Source organism: Orbicella faveolata, unplaced genomic scaffold, assembly GCF_042242905.1.
Source record: "Orbicella faveolata isolate gen_17 unplaced genomic scaffold, um_ofav_v1 contig_12, whole genome shotgun sequence".
Lineage (NCBI taxonomy): Eukaryota > Metazoa > Cnidaria > Anthozoa > Scleractinia > Merulinidae > Orbicella > Orbicella faveolata.
The window spans coordinates 2,130,087-2,155,000 of record NW_028301539.1 but is presented as its reverse complement, the minus strand read 5'-3'; the positions used below and the strand labels follow the sequence as shown (position 1 = coordinate 2,155,000).

At 41.9% G+C, this 24,914-nt stretch overlaps 1 protein-coding gene across 5 annotated transcripts in view; it reads right to left on the bottom strand.

Annotated features, from left to right (window-relative positions):
* The window catches only part of LOC110045097 (uncharacterized), a 112,353-nt gene that overhangs the window by 64,152 nt on the left and 23,287 nt on the right, over window positions 1–24,914 (bottom strand). For all 5 annotated transcript variants that reach the window (XM_089281999.1, XM_089281997.1, XM_089281998.1 and 2 more), the window contains 21 exons: window positions 24,411–24,642; window positions 23,727–23,975; window positions 22,999–23,319; window positions 21,955–22,512; window positions 20,700–21,248; window positions 19,578–20,138; window positions 18,436–18,990; window positions 15,479–16,000; window positions 14,305–14,862; window positions 13,263–13,814; window positions 12,511–12,839; window positions 11,821–12,049; window positions 10,845–11,396; window positions 9,905–10,471; window positions 7,625–8,176; window positions 6,464–7,021; window positions 4,823–5,374; window positions 3,622–4,170; window positions 2,618–3,178; window positions 1,247–1,810; window positions 286–849 (listed from right to left, as the gene is read on the bottom strand). In XM_089281999.1, coding sequence (XP_089138125.1) covers window positions 286–849; window positions 1,247–1,810; window positions 2,618–3,178; window positions 3,622–4,170; window positions 4,823–5,374; window positions 6,464–7,021; window positions 7,625–8,176; window positions 9,905–10,471; window positions 10,845–11,396; window positions 11,821–12,049; window positions 12,511–12,839; window positions 13,263–13,814; window positions 14,305–14,862; window positions 15,479–16,000; window positions 18,436–18,990; window positions 19,578–20,138; window positions 20,700–21,248; window positions 21,955–22,512; window positions 22,999–23,319; window positions 23,727–23,975; window positions 24,411–24,642 — 10,234 coding nt within the window. The remainder of the gene's footprint in view (window positions 1–285; window positions 850–1,246; window positions 1,811–2,617; window positions 3,179–3,621; window positions 4,171–4,822; window positions 5,375–6,463; window positions 7,022–7,624; window positions 8,177–9,904; window positions 10,472–10,844; window positions 11,397–11,820; window positions 12,050–12,510; window positions 12,840–13,262; window positions 13,815–14,304; window positions 14,863–15,478; window positions 16,001–18,435; window positions 18,991–19,577; window positions 20,139–20,699; window positions 21,249–21,954; window positions 22,513–22,998; window positions 23,320–23,726; window positions 23,976–24,410; window positions 24,643–24,914) is intronic.

The window sequence follows — 24,914 nt, the reverse complement described above, 5'->3', positions numbered from 1 at the left end:
TTACCCTTACGTGATTTTGAAATAAGATTACAGTGTAACCGGGCCACTTAATAAACAAAAACCAAACTACTACAGAATGGAAACAACTAATCAATGACTTTTAACCTCAGTTGTCTTTCAGTGAAATATAAGGATTCTTCTTGGAATGGACTTCAAAGCAAAACCCCTCGCAATTGTACTCTGCCAATAATGGAATTGTTTTTTTGTTTTTTTGTTTTTTTGCCTAAGCGTCCCGCTTCGAGGGTCACCCATCCGTTTTATTTATTGTTAGTTCTCTGCATTTACCTTTGAAAACTTTGGACATAATCTTTTCTTTCAAAACTATTACATAGACATCAGTCGTCACGTTCACAACGTTTGTTTTGTCGGAGGTAGTCTCTTCAAGTTCCACATGGTCAACCTCATCTCCAATAGCTACCGGGATCACCTTAATTCCATCATCTTGCAACATCTTTGCAGTTGCCTTCACATCAACAAGCTTGCTAGACGACTTCGCATCCGTGATTAATACCAAAACTTTCCATGCATTTGGACGCTCTGGCGCGTCGTCAAACAATTCTTTTCCTTTCTTCAGGGCTTCGTCTAGATCAGGACGTTCGTTTGAGCCAGACAGGATAGTGATCACGTTCTTGAGATTTTCGTCAGTAGGAAAATCGTCGCCAAAGCTGACTTTAATCGAGGCTTTCGAGCCAAATACAATCACACCATAACGAAGTTTATTCATGGCGTATGTGTCAATTATTGACTTTATCACTTCCTTTGCCTTCTCAAAGTTGTCATCCGCTTTCACTGATGCAGCACTGATTGCAATTGCGAGATCTACTTCTGGGATTGGTAAAAGGTACAGATCTGTGAAAAAAAGGCGGCGAAGCATTGTTAAACAGCATAATTTGGTCACATATAGAAAAGCTTTTGACTAGGAAGAAAGCGTATCGTTCAATAATAATCATCCTCTAAGATTTAAAGAAGAATTATCTGTGATATATAAACACACTGAATCGCGCCCTGAATATTGATTCAATCGTCATCTTATGTAAGGTGTCGGTAAGTTACTTACACTTCGTCATGACAACAAGCCAGTGGATGCGACAACTTGTACCTGGTACCACGGAAAACTTAACGAACTGCCTAGCTTTGAAGAAAACTAGATAGTAGGGCTTCTACCTCCTGCGTTATTCGATTAGTTGGTAATAGAAAACACAAGAAACGTTAACTACATACAGAAAAAAGTGAACAATTTACTCACTTTCTCTAACTTTTTTCATAATTTTCTTGCCAAGTCTCTCTGGATTCTCTTGAGTTGGCACTTCAATGATGTTTTTCTTTAGTGCAGTAGTCTTTTCTAGTTCCTCTCGATTCACTTTCCTTCCTATTCCAACCGGAATAACCTTAACCCAAAACTCTTCCAGTGCCATTGCAGATTTCAAGACGTCTTTCTCGGTGCTCCCTGACTTACTGTCCACCAAGAAAACAAGAACTTTCTTTGCATCTGGCCGAGCTCCGGGTGCTTCAAACGCCTTCTTCACATCTGCCAATGCAAGATCTAAATCAGGCGTACCGCTGACAGTAGACAGGCTCTCAAGCTTCTTCAACAAGGCTTGTTCATTTGGGAATGTATCTTGGAAGTCCAGAACTGTTCTTGTTATCGAGCCGTATATCATGACGGTGTAATGGATGTTCTTCATGCCATGTGTTGTTACAATGGAGAGTAAAGTTTCTTTCATTAAATCAAACGTTTCCTTTGCTTCCGTTGAGGAGGCACTGACTGCAAACACCAGGTCAATTTTCTCTTGGTCAAGTGGGTCTGGAACTAAGTATGAAAAATATTTCATTATTTTAAAATACTCAAAGGGCAAAAACCTAACAATTCAACAAAGCACACTCACAAGCAAAGTAGCTAGTTCGTGTCACGAAGCGCACATGTTAAGTAATAATAAAGGCAGGAAGTTATTAATAACAGAATACTGATTCCCCATTACTTCGACATAACTACGCGTAACTGTTACAAAGCCAAACACGCAATATCTTGTTCTTCTGAGGAATTGTTACTCCTTTTGGCAGCTTCGTTTTTAACTTTACGAAATCTTGATAACGCGACACTTTTACACAGTTTGGAAATACGAAAGAGGGTCTGCTATTGTTGGAAAAAGCAAGCTTGTAGTTTAAAGCAACCAGGTCTTTGAGGCAGGTAGTACTTGATACAAATAGAACTAGCAACTAAGCGAGTAACGTAGACATCGTGATCCTGATAATGAGTACTTCCGACCTTAAAACAGTGGCACCAAGACTCCCTCGTTCCCTCCCCGTCCTCCCCCCCCCCCCCCCCCCCATATAACTACGCTGTATACATGGTTGCCACAGACATCACTTTTCAAAATCTCCTGACTTGTCCCTGATAAGGAAACACATCATTGAGATCACAGCGACTCCAAATGTTTCTCCCAGCCGTCAATGGTATTTAATCTGCCCTGTAAAATAATTTCAACTTTCTCTGACTTTTCTTCAAAAAGTCACTTTCCCTTGGCTCAAAATAAAATTCCCTGACTTTTCCCTGACCTCGAAGAATTTTTTCGCTGACCATTCCTGACCTGTGGCAACCCTTTGTATAAAAACGTACCTTGTGCTATTAGTCGTATAATTTCTTCACTAGTCTTTTCCGGATCTTCGTCTGAGGTGGTGTTCATCGAATCACCATCAGTTGGCGTGAGAGTTCCCAATTCATTGGAGTCAACCTCACTTCCAACCGCAACAGTTATGATTGTCACGTGATTGTCGATCAAGTCCTGAGCAACTCCCTTAGCAACTTCCTTATCTCCAGATGATTCATCATCCGTCATGACAACCAGTATTTGTCTTGCATCTGGTCTCACAGCGTCATCGTCGGTGAAAAGTTGTTTTGCTCTCTGCAATGCCTTGTCTAATGCTGATCCTCCTGGAATGTTTGATGCTGAGCTCACCAACTCCACAAGCTGATCTGGGTCTGTGATGCCATCAGAGAACTTCAGGACAACAGAAGGTTCATTTCCGTACAGGACAACAGCATAGTGAATCTGATTCATGCTATAGTTCTGCATGATATTCGTTACAACGTCTTTCATGTATGGAAATGTTTTGAAGGATTTTGAAGATTGCGAACTTAGAAGAAACATCAAGTCGATCTTGGGAAGCATTGTCCTCTCTGGTAAAAACCAAACATAACACACAGTTAGCAGCAACTGCAACAACAACAACAACAACAACAAAGTAACTGTCCTGAAGCAGTTACTGAGTTATATACATGTCATTCGTCAAGAGATACATCGCTTATCTTCGTTTTTCTTCATATTGTAATTTTCGGCTTATTCCAACATTATAGACCTGCTAACTGTCCAGCATTTACGCAAGGGAATGCTATTGATTTCTTAACGTTTTGGGCTCATAAACAAACGGTTGTGAACTAGGATAACGTTATGAAATATAACACGTTTCCAAGCATGTAGTACTATGCAGTGCTCTTCCCAGTGAACATTGCCCCCCGTGTTTTTTTAAACACGTTTATCATTTATGTTACCCCTCAATCGTCTTCCATGTTCCTGAACTGTATATTCCAAATAGTGTCATCTTAAGAAAAATGGCACTTACTTCTTAGTATTTTTTCCAGTATCTCTTCTGCAAGATCATCCGTATCGTCCTCTCTGTCTGCAGTGATTAAGTTGTCTTTGTGCGGAGTTGTGTGCTCTAGCTGATTAAGATCCACTTCATTTCCCATGCCCACAGGAACAACCTCGATCTCTCCTTCTTCAAGTTCCCTGGCGTTTGCTCTAATTTCCCAAGGCCTGCTGTCCGATGTATCATCAGCGATAATTACCAACACTTTCTTGGCATTTGGACGAGCCCCCGCAAGGAGTCTATTGGCCTCTACCAGTGCTGCATCCAAGTCTGGTGTACCTGTGTTCCGCGGTAAGTTATCAATGCGTTCCTTCAATTCATCCAGCTCGGTGACTTCCTCGTCAAAGCTTAGCCTCACAGACACCGCATCTCCAAACACAATTATCGCAGGTCGCATGCTGTCAACGCCATGCTTTTCAAAGATGGTCTTGATGACTTTTTTCATGACACTGAAGGTCTGCTGTGCGTCACTTGCCGTGGCGCTGATGGCAAACACAACGTCGACATCTTGTACTGGTTTTGCTAATAAAGAAGATAAAAAGTGATCTGAGGGCTTCGTATTGCACTTAGTACCAAATTTGGATCGACCTCTAGTAGCTCTTGGTAACAAAGGCCAGCAAAGTTAAACTTGCAAAAGTGAAAAAGCCTACATATCTGTCTTAGCATCATACCCCTCTTTGTCCCTTTTAGTAAAAGAGTAATTTTGTAATCGCAGGCATTTGTAGACATCAATCCCTTGTTTAGGCATTTCACTGCCTACCAAACAAGGTCACTTGATTGTGACGGTTGCGTAGAAAGCAATAACGCTTTTTTGACAACACGGTGTGGCCCAGTGTGTATATATGTATACATGTAACCTTTATTTCCTCTCGGTAGTGTTTATAGCACAAAGGCTAGTGGGGCCAAGCAAACAACTGAAACAAATGATTCAAATTGAACATAACATTGTTTAGAATCCCAACTAGCCGGAGGCAAACCAGTTGGTTATTTACAAGCGTGGCCGAGGATTTTAACGCGTGGCTACCAAGAAACAAATCCAGGTAGTGGCCTGAGCGCGACTCGAACCCGTGACCACTGGATTGCGAGTCCGACGCAGTGACCACTCAGCCAGGCTGCCTTCTATAGTCATTTCACTGAGATCACAGCTTGAATAAAGGCATCTCGCTACGTTTACCTTGTCTGATTTTCGTCATTATTTCCTCTCTGACTTTTCCTGGTTCATCAGTATTTGAACTGTTTATGATGTTTTTACTAGATCCAGTGGCAATAGAAAGCCCGGTAGAATCCAGTTCACTTCCAACCGCCACGGCAAAGACGCGAATGTCTTTGTTATCGAGGGACTTGACTGCAAGCCTGATTTGGCTCAGAGAGCTGCCTGACTTGACGTCCGTGATGATAACCAGTACTTTCTGAACATTCGGTCGAGCGGACGAGAGCAGCTTCTCACCAAGTTGCAGTGCTCTGGCTAAGTCTGGAGTGCCACCAGGTCTGAGGATTGCATCTACTTGTTGTGTTACATCCGGGTTTACGCTGTCACGCAAGGTGAGTTCTATGCGTGGTGTACTTCCATACGAGATGATGCCATACCGAAGTCTGTCCGAGGAATATTTGTAAATGAATGATTTTATAACGTCCTTTATCTGTTGCAAGGTTGCTGAAGCATCAGTCGAACCAGCAGATATGATGAATCCCAGATCTACTTCAGGCGGTATTGGTTCTACGATAACTAAAAATAAAAACGGCAGTAAATTCATTATTTTGTGCCTTAGGGTTAAAATCTTTTCTACGAAAACAGTTAATGTTTAGTGTTCACTAGCAGTCTTACAGTATCACCCTTCAAGCGCTTGTGTTTACTGTTCTTAACAAGCCAAAAGTTCTTTCACTCGTTTGCATTTGCTTTAATTTTCTACTGGAGGAGGAAATGTTGAAGCAACCAATGTTGATAAATTGTACTTGAAGTTGTTCTCAGTTTGTTTTGCAGAGAACTTTGGAAAACTAACAGAGAGATTCCTCGAGAGTCCGGAAAGCACCTAACAACGTACTGCGCGTTTCGCTTCAAGTCTTCAAATGATTTGAAATAAACGATAATGATTTTTATGTAACTTTTACATCATAAATAAAACCGATTGCCGCTTAATGCAGTCCTGAATTGTAACAGGACACACACCAGTTTCACTGCTGGTGAATAGTAGACAACTGTTAGTTTTTCAAAACAGAGACCAGTGGCGGATCCACTGATTTACTTGCCCTGCCGGCTTTTCTTCCTTCAGTCATTTCTTCTTGTTTTCACCCAAAATAAGGGGGGGGGCCCAGGCCCCCCGGGCCCCTCCCCTAGATCCGCCACTGAAGACAGAGAGTTTCCACTTGAGTGTCGAAAAGTAACTGGCGTGGCATTTTCGCCACACGATTGGCTTAAAAATATTCGCGCCACTTTTTGATTCAATCAGAAGTAAAGGAAAACCAATCATAACTCGCTCGCACACGTTTTCCCGCGCTTCTCGCCGGCTACATGTATTTACTATGAGTTTTGAATGGTTCATTGGATCGTCGGTGTCCTTTGTGAAACATGTAAAATAACTTTTCTTTTAACTGGCTGCGTGGCATTTTTAACTCTTACGTTATTTCGGGTAGCCAGCACCCCTATCATTTTTATTTTTACTGTAGCAAAACATTGTCATTTCTAACTCCGAGGGGAAATAAAGTTCTTTTTGTTGTTGTTGTTGTTGTTGTTATTGTTGTTGATTGGCCAGACTGATTACTTAGGTTCCTATAATAATGTTCACGGTTTTAATGTAACTACAAAACAGGTATTTACCTTCCTTCATTTTATCTGTAATCTCCTTAGCTATTCCATCGGGATTCCCTGTTTTCGGCACCTCCACAGTTGTATTCTTCAGAGGAGTAAGGAACCCACACTCTTCAATAGTCCCTTTGTCCTCCACAGCAACAGCGACAGGAACTATCCAACATCCTGAAGTAATCAGCGGTCTGGCAGCCTCAATGATGTCGACTTTTTCATTTCCTGACTTGCTGTCTATGATGACTACGAGGATTTTCTTGGCATCTGGCCGAGCACCCGCTCCATCGAACAGTTTCTTCGCCTCTAATAACGCGTTTGCTAAATCTGGTGTACCGGAACTAGGCATCACAGACTCTACTATCGTCTTTAAATCGTCAGGTGACCGTTCCGCAAATGGGACTAAGACCTTTGGACCGTCACCAAAAGTCATTACACTGTAGCGAAGGTTGGTTGTTCCATAGGTGTCAATGATTGACTTGATGGAATCTTGCATGAGCTGGATTGTTTTTGAAGCGTCTTGGGATGTCATACTTATGGCCAGGCCTACATCGATGTTTATTCCCTTCAGTGGATCTAAAAAGAAGTCAGAAATATCGTTTTTGCCATCATAGTCAGCGAGATTTTGACTCCATCTGTGATCACCTGGCTTAAATGTCTCTGACGAATAGCGAGATGGTCCAAAAATTTGCCTCAAGCAATTATTTGTTTACCTTTTGCAATACGACAGTACCATTTTTACACATTAGACATGTAAATGAGCCAACAAAAGTACAGGAAGCCGTCAAACGAAATACACGAAGTGGCTTGACGCCTTCAAAGTCGTCGTTCACAAACTGTTTCAGTGTACCTCAATCGTTCTGTATTCGTCTATCATTATTAATTATGTTTTTACCTTGTGAGGGTTGCTACCCAATGAACATAATTTTGTAAGGTCGTCAAAAACAACAAATGCGATAACGCACCTTATTAGCCTGAAAATCATATTCATGTAATCGCGGGCGCTGCTTGCAAGCATCTCATTGAAGTGAAGTGAAAGACTTTATTTAATGAGGGTGACCCGTGACAGTAACTTAAGTTACTGATAAACTTGGGGCCCTCAGCTTGTAATGTGGTGTTCATCTTAGGTACAGCAGTGTGACTAATTCCTTAACAGTGTACTAACTACAACTTCTTTACCTGTTTTATCGATGATTTCTTTTCCAACTTCATCTGGTTTTTCAGTAGTACTTGTGTTTACTACATTGCCAGGGGTTGACGAGATGTTCTTCAAATCATTTTGATCAGTCTCGACGCCAACTGCCACTGCGATGATGATAACTCCACTCTCCGTTAACTCCATCGCTGTCTTCATCGCAGCTTCCTCAACTCCACTCGATTTCTTGTCAACCATCAACACGAGAACTTTCTGAGCATCATAACGAACTCCGTCGCCTCCAAAGAGCGTTTTCGCTGCTTCTAGAGCTTTATCTATAGCAGGGCCACCCGTGTCCATTGGTATGACATCGATAAGGGATTTCAGAGCCTCAGCGGAGTCGATATTGCTACTGAACGGTATCTCGATGCTGGCCTCAGTATCAAACGTAATAAGTCCATAATGAATCTTGTCAGTGCCATATTCATGAGCGATACTTTTGATGATGTCTGTCATGTGCTGAAAGGTATTCGATGCATCACGTGATGCAGCCCCAATGGCGAAACCAAGGTCAATTTTAGAGATCTTTGTTGGTTCTGAAATGACAAAACATTTAAGGTGTCTGGATGCAGTTTTTCCCTTTTAGCAATCTTCCCTTAATCAGATCGATAGAAAAATTACACCAGTATTTGGAAATGGTTTGGCACTCGAGTACAAACATACAGAATTTTTTCGTTCTTGTATATTCTACTTGCCATGCAGCATAGTTTAAGCCATTGGTATTAGCATTTTCATATCACATCTGGTTTGCAAAAAGTCATGTTTACATACTTTCAATTTTTTCGGTTCATCGTTTCCATGAAAATATCGATTGCCTTGAGAAATCCATTATACCAAACTTCGATGCACTTCCAAATATTGGTGGAATTTTCATATCGATCTAATTAAGGGAAGACTGTTAAAAAGCTAATTGAAAACGCTTGGTGCGTCCAGGAAAAACTGTATCGAGACACGTTAACCCTTTGAATACCAAACTTTCGCCAAAAAATACCGTTTTTAACCGTTTAGTCAGGTTTTTTTAACTACAATGACGCTAAATAAGCCTAAGTTTTGCTAAAAAAAGCTTTTTTTTACTAAAAGGAGAGATTTTTCGAGGATTAGGTACAAAATTGAGCAAAACTTCAATTACGGGCATGCGCATAAGCCAAAATTTCTTTTTTTTTGCCATTAACCGTTCTCAATATCGTTTGTTGGCCCTTTCCTTTCTGTTTTTCTCTGCCCTTTTACACTGGCTACCTTTTGCATTGTATGTTCTTTCTGGCTGCAGTGAAAAGTTGGATGTTAATTACGGGTGAAGCCTAGAAATGGACCTTGATCAATCGTAGGCGTTGTGGACCATTTTACCACCGTTTTTGCACCAAAACTGATAAACTTGTTTTTCGATTTGCGACGTCGGAATGTCGTCGATATCTAAACCTGACCATTGTGCGGAAAGGGCTAGCCTAGCACTACTATCTGCTGATCAAGAATATCTGATGTCATTTAAATTGATGACGTCACAAGTGGTACAAAGAGCACGACCATTAATTACGCATATATGCGTAGTTGGTGTTCAAAGGGTTAAAACAAGTGAAAGATTTGCAACATTTAATACAACTTGAGCCTACCTTCATACGTTTATGTAGGTCTCAATATAAGTATTCATTGTGACTCAAGATCAATCAGTTGTTTGATGAGTCATGTGTGTCAGCAATAGAGGGATTCGGCTATCGTGTTTACATCATTCAGAACACTTGATGGTTCATTTGGGAGGTTAAAACTGTGTTGCTACACGCAACTGGTTGCATGGGAGTATGTACAAACAGAACAATTGTAACCTCCCAAATGAATCATCACATGATCTGAATAGGGTGGCAGCAAGGATGTAAACACCTTAGCCGAATCCGTCTATTGTGGGCTACTTTATCTTACTGTTCGCATCTTGGGACAAACACAATCTCGAGGGTTACGAACATGGCCTTTTGGAGCAGCGTTTACAACGTTCTTGGAAAATCAGAAACGAAAACACTATGGACAGTTTCCAACGATGTGTATTGCTCACTTTTGACAATGTCACTTTAAGTACCTTTTCACACACTTTTCTAATTTGAATGACCTTATTACCACATTGTATCTAAAATGTTCAGGGCAATTTTGACATTTGTTACTGTCACATCTTCCATACCACAGAAGCACAGAGTAGTTCTTGGCTAGTGACTCTCGGCTAGACATTCTAGACTAGTCGCTGAACTTCTTCCCTTTTTAAACCACACGGCATTCCATACCTGTTAAAATCTTGATGATTATTTCACGCGCCAATCTCCAAGGCTCCCGGTCTTTCTTTGTCTTTATAACATCCCCCTTATAAGGAGTGATAATTCTTAGCTCGTCCGGATCCGCTTCACCACCAACAGCCACTGGAATCACCCGGATGTTCTTGTCTTCTAGCAGTCTGGCACTAGTTTTGATGACCTCCTCACTGGATGTCGACTTCTTATCAGTCAAAACAATGAGAACTTGTTTAGCGCCCGGGCGAGCGTTAGGTCCCTGGAAAATCTTTGAAGCCTCTTGGAGTGCTTTATCGATCTGTGGGTCACTGGTTTGTTTGGATAGTTTTTGAATGTAATCCCTGAGGTCTTTAATTCTCTTGAAAGAAGGATCTCCCAGTTGGAGCTTAGTTCCTATTGTGGCTCCATACACCATGGCACCATACTGAATATTACCATTTCCAAATCCAAAGTCGTTCATGATCTTCCGGACAGTGTCGGTAATGAGAGCGAAAATAACATCCGCGTCTCCAGAGTTCGCATTCATGGCAAACACAATGTCCATTTCGGGATATGTTGGAGTTTCTTTGAATTAAAACAAATCACAAAATTGTCAAGGTAATGACTTTATCAAACTAAATATGTACAAGTCATAATTTAGTAACATTGAGTAAAACATGACAGGGGAAGTGCATGGATGAAATCAAATGAGCTGCGGAATGAGTAAGACATCATGACAGTTGTTTTTCCGATTCACGCAAATTGACAAAAAAAGTCTGAAAAATTCAAGGTTCCAACCGGATCCTAAACGATGAACTTGGGGATATCTATGCAATGCTGTTATTCTACCAACCACTAGTGTTTTGTTGTTTGTTTTGGTGTTTTTTTTGTTTTTTCAATGATCTATCTTAGTGCTCAATTTCAAACATAAAAATCGTAATATTTGCAGCAAACCAACCTGTGAAAACCTTATCCATAATTTTCTTCTTAAGATCAGTGGGCTGCACATTCGTTTCTTCTTCAATTATTTTATCCACTAGAGTGAATGTTTCCAACTCCTTTGGATCAGCTTCTTTGCCAATAGCCACAGCAACAATCTTGAAACCTTTGTCCTGTAATGGCCTTGCTGCCTCGCCTACTTGAGATGACGATTCTCCTGATGCTAAATCTGTGATCACCACCAGTACCTTCTTAGCATGAGGACGGACATCAGATGACGAGAACAAGCTGTCTGCTTCTCTCAGGGCATCAACTAAAGAAGCCCCGCGTCTCTTCTTTGGAATAAAACGCAAGTCCCGCAGCAGATTATTGACGTTAGAGTATTCACCAAATTGGATCTGGATGGTTGCAGCGTCCCCAAACACAATAAGCCCATAGTTGATTTTGTCCAATCGGTATTCACTGATGATCGCTGCAATGGTATCCTTCATGAGTTTGAATGTTTCTGTAGCATCCAGTGAACCTGCCGCAATGGCAAATCCTAGGTCCAGTTCTGGTATGGGAGCCTCACCTGTGGAAAGTGGGAAAAAACGTTCAAGTCCATAGAAAATGTACAAGCTTATAATGGGCATTGGTATCTGTTTTGAACATAATTTGCTGAGATCGTGGAAATCCAAAAGTGAATTTAAGAGCAGCACTGATGGACACTCCACAAGTAAAAAGTAACCCGATTGAGATGAAACTTGATTTCTTTATGGGCGATCTTAAAAACTTAAAAACGTGTGACTCACGAGGTCCAAGATTGTCTAGAAATTTTGCAAGATAAATCTTGGAGCAACGAGGAATTCCTGTATAAAATTGTTGAAATATCATGAAGTCAGTACTAGACGTTATTTCAAGTGAGAACAATTTTAATTTTTATCATCGTTACAGATCGAAATTAACTCCCGAAGACAGTTAACTCACAAAATGAACTAACATTAACACAACCTTACCCTTTGCAATTTTGTCTACTATCTTCTGTCCTACTGATCCGGGATCTTTTTTGTTATCAGTCTCGATGACGTCTCCGTCTGTTGGTATTTCCTTTTCTTTATTGGAGTCCACTTCCTTCCCAACAGCCACCGCGATCACACGAATTCCATTTGTTTCTAGGGATTTAACCGCTGTTCTGATGTCCTGCGGGCTTTTGCCAGATGATTTGTCTGTGATGATTACTAGAACCTAGAAAAAAGTATATCCAGGAAATATCCCAGAGTAAAATACGCTTAGACCGAATTGCATCCAAAACGGTGAAATTTTCACTAACAACGTTTTGATAGATTCAATCTTAATTATTTCCATGGAACGCGACTAAAAAGCCAAAAATGAGCATCTAAGAATTCGAAGGAGCCGTTCAGTATTTTTTCTCTCCTCTCTTCCTTTCCATCGCTTGGAGTAATTTGTAGGCTTTTAGTAGTCGTAAAATCAAGGTCTGCAACTCACTTGGTGCAAAGGAACGAACGTTTCATTAAAATCGTTTTCAAAAATAATATTACAAGCTTGCCTAAGATAAGAGACAAGTCCTAGATTCCTAATTACTTCCCATTTGATTAGTGAAGACACCAACATGTTAACACTGTTGTCGTCAAGTTAAGACAGAGTATTCCTTTTAGTTTAAAGCAATAATGACACGCAAGCATTACCTTAGCCGCGTTTGGTCTGATAAGTGGACTTTCAAACTGATCTTTTGCAGCTTCCAACGCCTCGTCCAGAGAGGGGCCCCCTGATACTCGAGGCACGCTGCCGACTGCCTTTATCAACTCAGCATCTGAATCGAAAATTTCACCAAAGGTGACTTGTGTTGAGGCCGAGCCGCCATAGACAATGACGCTGTACTCCAGTCTTTCTGTTCCGTACTTGTCCATGATCCACTTGATGATGTCCTTCATGAATGCATGTGTTCCTTCAGCTTGAAGCCCTGTGGCGGAGATGGCAAATGCCAGGTTGGTCTCTGGCAGCTGAAGGGTTCCATCTGTGAAAGAAAACGCAGAGAACACATTGTTTAGACGAACCAAGTTTTTATACCTAACGGGAATCAAACCAAGTTTTTATACCTAACGGGAATATTAGCCAGCTTCTACATGTGAGTCGTAACATCAAAAACCGAGGTTTCAGCACTGCTGCTGCCTGTTTATAAAACTTACTTTAAGCAAGTTTGATATCCACAAAGAAGGCAGGACTTGCTCAAAGCAGTTTTTGCGACCCCGATGAAAGCAGTACCTCCAAACATTCATAACAACTTCGAATGTTTTAGCTTCACTTTTAGACAGAGAAACTATTACAAGAAAAGCTGTCAGGGAGGTTCTCTATGTACAATATCTTAAACCCAGTTGAGAAAATCAGTAAAACCTAATCCGCTCGTATAAAATCAAAGAGAATCTAAGCGATTACATACTAATTACTCTCTCCATGATTTCCACGCTCAGTTGTTCTGGATCTTCATCCTTCTTGGTCGTAATGATGTTATCTTTAGAAGTGACTTCGTCGAATTCCTTCGGTTTTACATCGTCACCAACTACTACAGGAATAATTTTCACTGCCATCTGTTCAAGAGGTTTGGTTGCGCCAACAACGACGTCTTCATCGAGACCGGAACTCTCATCAGTCATGATGACCAAAGCTCTGTCCGCATCCTCGCGGTCACCTGCCTGGGCGAACATAGCAGCAGCTGCTTCCAGAGCCTTATCTAAGGCTGTTCCACCTACAGATGGAAGCATCGTCGTCAACTGTTCCTGGATTTGGGCTGCATCCGTGTGGTTTTTAAGGTGAACCACTACAGTGGCATCATTACCGTACACAAGAACACCGTATCGAATGTTACTTGAGTCGTATTTCTGGAGAAGTGCGTCTATGGCGCTTGACATTAGCTGGAACGTTTCATCTGTATCCTTGCTTGTGGCTGAGATGGCAAACACCAGGTCTAGCTTCGGCACATTCAATGGGCGATCTAAAAGTATGATTTGAATTTCATTCAGGTCTTGAAAGACAGTCAGACAGACAGGCAGGCAGACAGGCAGATAAACAGACAGACAGACAATCAGACGGGCAGACAGGCAGATAGATAGATAGATAGATAGATAGACAGATAGATGGGCAGATAGCCAGACAGACAGACATAGACACACACACACACAAGCCGATACAAATAGGATACAAGCAGGAAGGAAAACAGGCAGATACAAACGTATACATGCAGCTGACTGTCCTTTGTAATGTAAAATGTGACAATGAACTGCCGTGAAAACAACGTCTGGAAGCAGGTGATTTATCCAGTTCAGTAGCTGTGACTACATATATCGAAAATCTAATTACAGGTTGAACTTCTCTACAACGGCCAACCTCCGATGAGCGAAACGACGGGCACAAAGACACATTGGCTGTTGTAGAGAGGTGGTCGTTAGTAAAAGATCGGTTGTAAAGGCGTAAAATAGTCTTACCTGTTAGAACCAATACTATAATATCTTTGGAAAGTGCGTTGGGTTGTACAGATGTCGGAACAGTCAAAACATCTCTTTTATCCGAGGCAATAGATTCCAACTCTTGTTGGCTTGCTGAATCCCCAACTGCCACAGTGATTAAACGAACATTCCTCTTCTCCAAGAGCTTGGCCTTTGCCACAATGTCACCAGATTCGAGCCCTGACTCGTTGTCTGTGATCACAACAAGGACTTTTCTGGCATTAGGACGAGTGATGCCCGCCTTGAATGATTCCAGCGCTTTCTCCAGCGCTTTGTCTATTGCTGAACCACCGCTGAGTCGATCGAGTGAACGGATGTACGCTTCCAGTTGAGCAGGTTTCGTAATACTAGAATCGAAACCTACGACCTGCCTGGCTTGAGATCCAAACAGAATGACACTGTAGCGGATTTTGTTGATACCATAGTTGTCTATGACATCATTTATGGTTTCTTTCATCAAGGTGAACGTGCTGTCAGCATTAGCAGCTGTGGCGCTGATAGCGAAACAAAGATCTATCTCTGGTGGTTCCAACACAGCTGAAACAAAGAAGAAGCACTTAAGGTCGTATTTATCACACGAAAGGTTGCAGGATTAATACAATAAGAACCAGTGTGTAAGAACCTAGTGGTTTAAGAAGCAGCTGGCAGAAATCTTCCATTTTAATACCCCAAAATATAAGAACCTGCTTAGCCAAGCAAGGTCAAGACGATTCTTATACGTGGGTTACAGTTAAATTATGAATTCTTGTTGTAGAGACGACACTACATATACTTTCTGTAACCGGTTGTGCTAGGCTGATCATAATACAGTTGTGAATGAATACTGTATATTAAAGAACCAAAGTTAAGTTTATATATTTCTCTGGTAATCAACAATCATGTCTCCTTCATAGAAAGTAAGAACTTAATAAGAACTTACTTAGCCTAAATTGCCAATAACTACCTCAAAATACAAGAACCTATTTTGCAAGACTTCATAAAATGTAGGTTCTTACAAGCGGGCTTTTTCTGTATCCTACACTGCATGTTAAGAATAAGGTGAACAACTGTTTTCAGTGTTTACCAAACCACTGAAAAGAAAAACTAGGAATTGTTACTACTCTTAGTGTTGTTGTTGTTAGTAGAAGTGTCCTATACAAGCCGATGTACTTACCAGCTAAAACCTTCTCCATGACTTTTTCAGCCAGTTCTCCTGGTTCTACGGTTTTTGGAACTTCAAAGTCAGTTTTAGGATTGTTAACAAGCGCAAAGGTTAGAACAGGAATGCCTTTCTTGTTTAAGTCCTCAATGGCTTTATCTACATCTTCAGGATTATCGTATGAGGCATCATCGGTCAGGAGGACAAGAATCTTTTTCGCCGACGGACGAACACTTGAACCTCTAATAACCTGCATGACCTCTTCCAAGGTTCGCTTGGTGTCAGGACGCCCCGTGGCTCTCCGCGATTGCTCAATGAAATATTTCAAGCTTTCACGGCTGGGAAAGTTTGTTTTGAAGTCAAAAACGATGTTAGCAATGGCACCATACACGATGAAGCTGTAACGCACCGTGTATATTCCGTACGTGTCTGTTATAATCTCCACAGCATCTTTCATGCGCTGAAAGGTGTCTTCTGCATTTCCTGTTGTAGCTGTTAGAGCGAATACCACATCGATCTCTGGTACTTTCGGGCGTTCTGTAAGAGAGATAGCTGTGTCATAAAGAACAAAGTTAAAGTCATGTGGTAACTCACAGCAACCAATACAATAATCCTTCGATGGCTCTAAAACCCTTATCTAAGCAGTCCTAGCTGGTCTCCAAACGTATTATTCGTCAATGAGATTTAATCAGGAGCCATCATCGGGGACGGAGACCGTAAGCCTTGGGATCTGCGCGCACCTATGATATGGGACAATTTTTCTATTTTTAGAACAAATTGCGCCATCCTGACGTCACATATCCGCGCGGATCCACGCACATGTCGGGGGCTCTCGCGGGGATGTTGTCACGTTGCGTGATCAAATGGTTAGAGTTGAGAGACCTTGAGAGATTATCTTGCGTATTTTTCACAGCGATGGCAGGGAATAAGGCAGGGAATACGAACCAGGGCGCTTATATGTAGTTTTATGCTCTGAGCTAACAGAAAAGGTGGGTTTTTCAGGGTCGAAAACAAGAATTCAATCTCGCGCTGGGAATGAATAATAAGATCTGCTTGCGCTAGTTGTAAGCTTACGCGTATGTTTTTGCGTTTGTTCTGACTTAAGAATATAGCAAGAAAACTTTCTACTCTGGTATCGAGTTAATTTGTGAGTTTCTCAGAGAATGGTTAATCATAACCAAAACCTGTTTTGATGGTTTCTTATTGTTTGTGCTTGTTTGGTGAGTTTGCAAGAGTTTTTGAAAGGAAAGTCTAACGCGTACAGCTCACCATAGTGCAGCTCGTGCACTTTCAAGTCCGAGTCGGTGTTTTCAAGTGTCAACAAATCTTGACAAAGATTTCTTTCTTTATCTTTTGTGCTGAGATGCTGCAACAAATTTCACGAACGCAAAAAAGGCTACTAACATCATGTGTGTTTCTTCAACATAAGCATAGTGAAGTTTTACACTGCGAAAATGAAAATAGACAAGGAGTTTTGATAACTCGATCAACAAAATCGAAATCGTTATTCGAAGTTGATTAAAGAAAGCGTCATCGTAACTTTGCTGATTATTTCTGCTTTATTCACATATTTTCAGCTTAGCTTTTAATATGTTCTCAAACATTTATCAATCTTAAACATATTTAAAAAATATAGAGTTATTGTTTGAGTTCGATGTACGATTTCACACGAAAGTGCGGCGGAAGTACAATTTGTCATGTTTACTGACTGTACAAAACACGCATCGGCGGGCGCTCTCATTCATCGACAACAGAGAATTTACTGGATTTTTACACGAATAAAACTGAGCAGTTTCTACGGACGTAAAGTTATTGGGCCTTGATGAAACATCAAGCGTTACTTACAATTCATGCGAAACTCAAACTGACCAAACTAGCAATTATTTTGTTTTACTTTTCAATCGCGATAGACTAGCAAATTCCTCGCAAGCGTGTGGCAAGAGGAGCTAGGAAACTATGAAGTCCTGAAGCTCTGCTATATCTAAATATATCCAGCTAGTTTTTCGCTGTGTAATGGAAAAGCTGTTAATCTTCAACATATGTGAAATTTTAAGTGGAGTAATGTACAGCTCATGTAAAAGAAGCATCCGTCGGAACACAACCTAGTCAGCGACATATATAAGCTTAAAGCGGAACATACCTAAATTCGACACTGTCTTACTTCACTCAAACTGGAGCAGCTTACGACGAAAATACTTAAGAAAAATTCCAACAGACGTAAACACGTTCAGTTGTGGGCCAAAAACATGACAAATTTCGGGAATTTCGGACGCCATTTCCCCCGCGCGACATCCACAAAAATCCTCGCAGCATATACACGCGTGTGCCTCAGGCGATGGCGCAATTTGTTCTAAAAATAGAATTATTGTCCCATATCATGGGGACAACCCCAATACGAGAAATGGCGCGCGCTTACGGTCTCCGTCCCCGATTATGGCTCCTGATTTAATACTTTGTCAAAATTGTATACTTGGGTGATGACTTAACCTTTTTTTCACTAATTTTTTTTTCTCGTGTCATCCATTTTGTTTTCCAGCAAGGCATTTGTCATTTTTAGTACTGCCATTACAAAGATAGGGTCTATCCACTTTTAGTATAAATCTACTAGCGTTCTATCACGAATGCCGTTCTCTGATTGGCTACTCTATCCTCAATATCTATTCTGTTGTAGATAGTGAGTAGCCTAGCAGTTTGCGTCTTGGTGTGCACTTGTTAAAAAACTGCCGGCCCCTTCTTTAGGCTTTCGACGTGTCTGTGAAGAGGATTTACATAAAGTTTTGAATGGCTGCGCCCTCGCCCTCGCCCTCGCCCTCGCCCTCGCCCTCGCCCTCGCCCTCGCCCTCGCCCTCGCCCTCGCCCTCGCCCTCTAATTGTTGAAAATGCATAATTGTTGATGCATAATGCTACGCCAATATTAAATGCAACATCTGGTATTCTGCACTCAATGCCGACCTACAATACTCGACCAATACCTTTCAAAACCTTCTCCATGATCTTCCTTCCAAGATCGTCAGGATCAAGTACTTTGGAAATTGTGATGACGTCCGTCACATCAGGCGTAAGCTCTTCTAGTTCATTTCTGTCAGTCTCAGCACCAATCCCCAAGGGAATCACGGTCGCTCCCATATCCTCAAGCTTATTCGCTTCAAGTATGACATCATCAAGCTTGGAAGACGTCTTCTTGTCTGTGATCACAACCAGGACTTTGTGTGCGTCGCTTCGCGCTCCTGGTGATGTAAACACTTGTCCTGCAAGCTTCAGGGCTTCATCTAACACAGGGCCTCCCTTTAAGCGACGTAGGTTTGAGAACATTTCGTTCAGCTGTTCACTTGTAGCGTAAGAATCGAAGTCGATGACGGCCTGGGCATCGCTTCCAAAGAGGATGACAGCATAATGTATGTCGTTTGTACCATATTTCTCAGTGATAGAAGCGACTGCGTCTTGTGTCTTCTGGAACACTTCATCAGCACTAGAAGACACTGAACTTATGGCGATCACAAGATCAATCTTTGGAACCACAGGCGGAACTAAACATGGCAAAAAAAGAAACGAGCATGTTTTCTTAATAAAACCGCTAAAATCGCAGTACAAAGACCTTAAAAGGTTAAGAGCGTGTAAGGAAATCCAGCACAAGTCTCGCAGCCTCAACTGACCCATAACACACGTGATATTGCATGTGTTTCAGGAAACGTTTACGCCATTCATTGCTTTTGCAAAAAGGGTAGGCTAAAGCCTTCTTCTATGTGGTGTAAGTATTTTTAATATCGCAAAAATGTCATGATGCTTTCCTCTGCCCAAATCTGAAAAAAAGACTTATTTTTCGAAGGCCATATCCACTTTTACGCAATGCTTACAAGCACTGCACCAGGGTGATACGCAAGCATACAAAATTCAATTATCTCGACAACGTAAAGCTGAAAAACTAGACATAACGTAAATAACAATAGTAACTGAAATAATGAAGAATTAAAACTTAGTTATCTTCTTCAATTGAAAATGGAGCACCAATATGTTACCCTTTGCTGATTGCCATGTCTTACAATGTTGGTTATGAGAATAACCTGGAAAGAAGGAAACATGTATCAGTGAGACAAAAGACAGAGGCACAAAATACCTGGCTGGAAAACTTTCTTCATCAATTTTCTGGTCAATGAATCCTTGTCTGCATCCACCGGTACTGTGATTACATTGTTATTATCACCCGTGACATTAACAAGTTCATTGTTGTCGACATTTGCACCAATTCCCACGACTATCACCTTGACCTTCATCTGCTTCAGCGGGTCAGCGGCCGCGTCAATCTCCTCTTTAGTAGAATCTCCCTTCATGTCTGTCATCACCACAAGTACCTTGGTAGCGTTTGCGCGCACTCCTGCACCTTTGAACGCTTTGGTGGCCTCCTCCAGAGCGACGTGAGGTGATGTCGGTGGATTGATAACGGGCATGAATTCCACGAAGTTTTGCAGGTAGTCTTGATCCACTGGGTCAGTTGTGAAGCTGTATTTTGTGGAGGCTTCAGAGCCATAGATAATAAAACTGTAGTGTATGTCCCTCGTGCCATAGTCTTCAATAATCTCTTTTATCACATCCCTCATCAATTTGATGGAGCTCCGAGACTGTAACGAGGAAGCACTGAGAGCAAATGCAAGGTCAACTGGTGGTGGTCTTCGTGTTTCTGTAAACATGAAATGATTTTAAGCGTTTTTCTATCAATTCTGCATGCAGTTTTACTAAATGAAAAGACAAAACAAGGGGAACTAGAAAACGGTAGGAAGCTAAGGGCGGAAAAACATTTTTCAAAATCATTGATAATTCATCAAGTTTACTCACACGAAATCATGACCGTGTCGGTGTTTGAATATCTGAACTTAACTACCATAGATTTTACGATTTATTTCTCCGTTTTCTCCCGAGTTTCCGTTTTGATCGCGAAGATATATCAAACATTCAAGACTGTGTTTGATCAAACAAATACCCCGCAAAGTTCGTCAAAGTTCGTCAAAAATACTCCCCTGCGCGTCGTATTTTCAACTCTCTTCTCGGTGTTTCGAAATGTGGTCAAGCATGGTCTTTCCTGTTTGATATATTACGTAACACCACTAGCTTCTTAACCACAAACTGACGCAAACGTCAACAGACGTACGTGGGTCAAAACTAATTGTAAAATCTTTCAAAGTTCACATTTAAAAATGAAATTCAATAGAGTGCATGTTAACAAGATTCTGTCACGCCGTACCATTAATTTTCGCCATAATCAACACCATCAAATTATCAGGGTCTTCTTCCTCATCAACAAGAATCACATTGTCCTTGTTAATTGTTATTATGTTAAGCTCTTTATCATTAACTTGATCTCCAACACCAACAGGAATGACCACGATCCCAGACTCCTCTAGAGGCTTGGCAGCTTTTTCAACATCGTCTTCTCTCTCCCCAGACCTCTTATCCGTGATGACAACAAGCACGTGGGTAGCGTCCTTACGGACCCCGCTGTCTTGGAATGCGTTCTTAGCAGCTTTAAGGGCTTCAGTAAGGGAGGAGCCTCCGGTGCGAAGAGGCAGAGCTCCGATGGATGTCTTCAACTGATCAAGACTGGAATATTTCTCACTGAATCGTATGATGATACTGGCGGAATCCGAGAACAAAATGATGCTATATCGCAAGCTTCCCGTTCCATGCTTGTCCACAATACGCTGAACTGTATCCTTCATTAAGCTGAATGTTTTATTAGCAGATATCCCAGACGCACTCAGAGCAAAGGCGATATCAATGGGTAGGAACTTGGCTGCAAAATGTAAATGACAGGGTATGTAATGCAGCAGTATAGAAATAATTTTCATTTTCTACTCTTGTGGTATTCAACAATAAACATGTTTTATTATAGATTCAATTGAATGTCGTTAAACCAAAACCAACCAAAAGGCCGTTTCCCAATTACCTTTAACCTCTTTCTCAAAGCGAGTCTCAGTGCCCATCCTCTGACATGAAAATGAGATTTCACTGACACGCAAATTAAACTCATTTTCATATGGATGGTTGTGCACTAGGCCTCGCTTTGATAGAGAGGCTTAACGTAACTCGGAAATGGACTTTTACTTACCAATTAGACTACCCAGCCAATTCCAAACCGTGGTAAAACCAAATTAATTGCCCGATTACTTTAGGCTCTCAATTGAAACCGCTCTAACCTCGCCTAAACCAATGTAACTCTGAATAATACCTTCACACCTGCTGAACTTTATAGCTAATTCGCTGTTAATCAAAAGTTCTACATCACAAGTACAGTCGAACCCCTATTAAGCGGCCAGCTATGAAACGGCCACCCCTATTAGGCGGCCAGCAATCGAAGTCCCAGTGATGGCTTTTCTATTGTTTCTACCTCTATTAAGCGGCCACAGTCCATTTCCCCGAGGGTGGCCGTTTAATAGGGGTTCCACTGTAGTTCATTCAGACATGTTCTGACCTAAAATAGCTATCTAGTGTTGACTTACGTCTAATAACATGTTCCATGATTTGCTTCCCTAAAGTCTTGGGCTCTTCAGTCCTTGGTACCGTAATAACAAATCTCTCTGGATTGGTAGCCTCCAGTTCAGACGGGTCAGCTTCACCGCCTACTGCCACTGGTACTACCTTAATACCATCCTCGTCCAGGGGCTCGGCAGCTTTTTCAATATCTGTTAAACTTGAGCCAGATCTTTTATCAGTGATGACCACTAGAACCTTCCACGCGTTGGGTCTTGCAGAAGCAGATTCAAACACTCTTTTAGCCTCTTCCAGAGCTGAGATGACATCAGGGCCGCCGCGTCTTCTTGGAAGTTCCTGGACAAACTGTATCAGTTTATTTGGGGTGGAAATGCCGCCATCGAAGTCCAGTTCTATCTTGGCATCGTTACCAAACAGGATTACAGAATAACGCAGCTTTTCTGTCCCATAGTTGCTGATTATCCAGGCTATAGTATCTTTCATTAGTCTGAATGTCTGCCTGTAGTTCACGGAATTCGCACTTATTGCGAAAGCAACGTCCACTTCTGTCGAGACGGGAGGGGGATCTGTCAGACAAAAGCGATGTCAGTAAGCATTTGCGGGAGGCGCGGTGGCCTCATGGTTAGTGCGCTCGTCTCCGGATCGAGCGGTCCGGGTTCGAGCCCTGACCGGGGACATTGTGTTGTGTTCTTGGGCAAGACACTTTACTCTCACAGTGCCTCTCTCCACCCAGGTGTATAAATGGGTACCGGCGAACTTAATGCTGGGGGTAACCCTGCGATGGACTAGCATCCCATCCAGGGGGGAGTAGAAATACTCCTAGTCGCTTCATGCTACAGAAACCGGGACAAGCTCCGGCCTGATGGGCCACTTGGCTCGCATGCAGACTTTATGACCGAGGAGTTGAACTAGAGTCTACTGAGAAACAACCCCATTTTAGTGACCAGAGCGGGACTTGAACCCGCGGCCTCCAGATTTCAAGTCCAGCGCCCTAACCACTCGGCCACGCTGCCGCCCCTGTCCCAAGACAGCGTAACAGCATGCACACAAACCTGTAATTATTAAGTTCAAAATCTCCGAAGAGAGCTTGTCAGGATTTTCGTCTGTAGGCGCATCAATAATATTGCCTGTGTGTGGCGTTACAAACGCTAACTCTCTTGAACTAGACTCATCTCCTATGGATACCGCGATGATTTCCACTTCTTCGTTCTCCAGCTCAGCGGCTGCTGATCTAAGTGTCTTTTCATCTAAACCCGAGCTCTTGTCTGTGAACACGAGAAGAACTTTCTTCGCATTTACTCGCACGCCATCTCCTTCAAATAAGACACTGGTGGCCTTTAGAGCCTGGTCGAGTACAGGTGAGGTAGGACTACCTGTAAAAAGATAAATTCATAATGTACATTTCCACATCTTATTTGGACTCCCCCCCCCCCCCCCCCCCCACCTTCCCCCGCCTTCCCCACCAACCTCCCACGTTGAAATAAATAAACGATGCACCCTGGAGGCGCGTCAACTATTCTCAGTTGACGATGTTCTATATTCTCATCACCTCACTACTTCAAAATCCACCGATATTCAGTTGTAACGAGAACTTGGATGTTGATCGCCCTTTTGAATCAACGTACAATTATGAGCTCCGCTGTGCAGCCTATGTACATGCTCGGTCAACCTAAATAGAAATAAACTAACTTTTAATCGCGGCAAATGAAAAAGCCACCGTAGTGGCATCCAAACTATCCCAGTAAGATACGAAAAGTGATTAAGTCCTCATAAATGTTACCTTTAGGCTTCGGAAGAATGCTGATTTGCCCTTTAAATTCCTGGATGGTCAGTGCCTTATCTGAAAATTTCAGCATTGGTACAGCCCGCGTTCCATAGAGCACCACACTGTAATGAATTTTGGAGGTCCCGTATTTATCAACAATGGACTTCACAGTGTCCTTCATCAGCTTAAAGGACTGATCTGACGCTGCAGACACTGCACACATAGCAACCACTAGGTCCACATCTTCTATTGGCAGCAACACAGCTAAAACAGGAAAAAAGACACTCTTAGTAGCGCTAACAGAGAAGAACGTTATGATGTAGCTATTCGCTTTGTCTCTATGTCTTCATTGTAATACTACTTGAATCGCACGGTTGTGCTTTTTGAAAATATCAGTTTAAATAAAGCGCAACATGACGACACTTGAGTGTCTAAAGTAACTCGCATTTGCTTTGGTTTTGCGATTGGCTTAAAAGTCTCGCGCCACTTTGTCATCCAATCAGAAGTAAAACCAAAACCAATCATGACTGTGCTCCCACACGTTTTCCCGCGCTTTGCGACGGCTATTTGTATTGGCTTTGACCTTGGATTGGTCCAATGGATTGACTGTGTAATTTGTGATTGGCCTCAGTAATTATTTTGGTTTTGGTATTACGACGCTAAACTGAATTCTGCTCTAGCATTGTACGATATCCCTACGTTGAAAAGCTCTCTCCATAATCCTATTTCCCAAGGTGGAAGGGTCTACATCTCTAGGCGCTGAGATGACATCTTCTTCGTTCTGTGTGGCCTGCCCTAACTGTCCGGAGTCCGATACGATTCCAATGCCAACAGCAATAACGTGAATTCCTTTATTTTCTAAGGGCTTCGCCGCGGCTCTGATTTCTTCATCTGTAGAGCTGGAGCGATCGTCTGTTATTACCACTAAAACCTTAAAGCATAACAGAAGGAACATGCATCACAAAGCTATCGATAAAATTACCGTTTTATAAGGCGTGCTCTGTTTGGCTCCCTTCTTGCTCGGCAAACATAGCTATTATGTCTTGTAAAGTCCATCAAATATTTTCTCTCGTACGCGATTGGTCTAAACGCAGGTAAAACTGGGTAACATCCGTGTGATATTTGCCAATTTTCAAAACTGCGCGTGTTGCGAAAAATATTTGAAGTATGCTATACACTAGGGCTTCCATTTGGCGTGAAAAT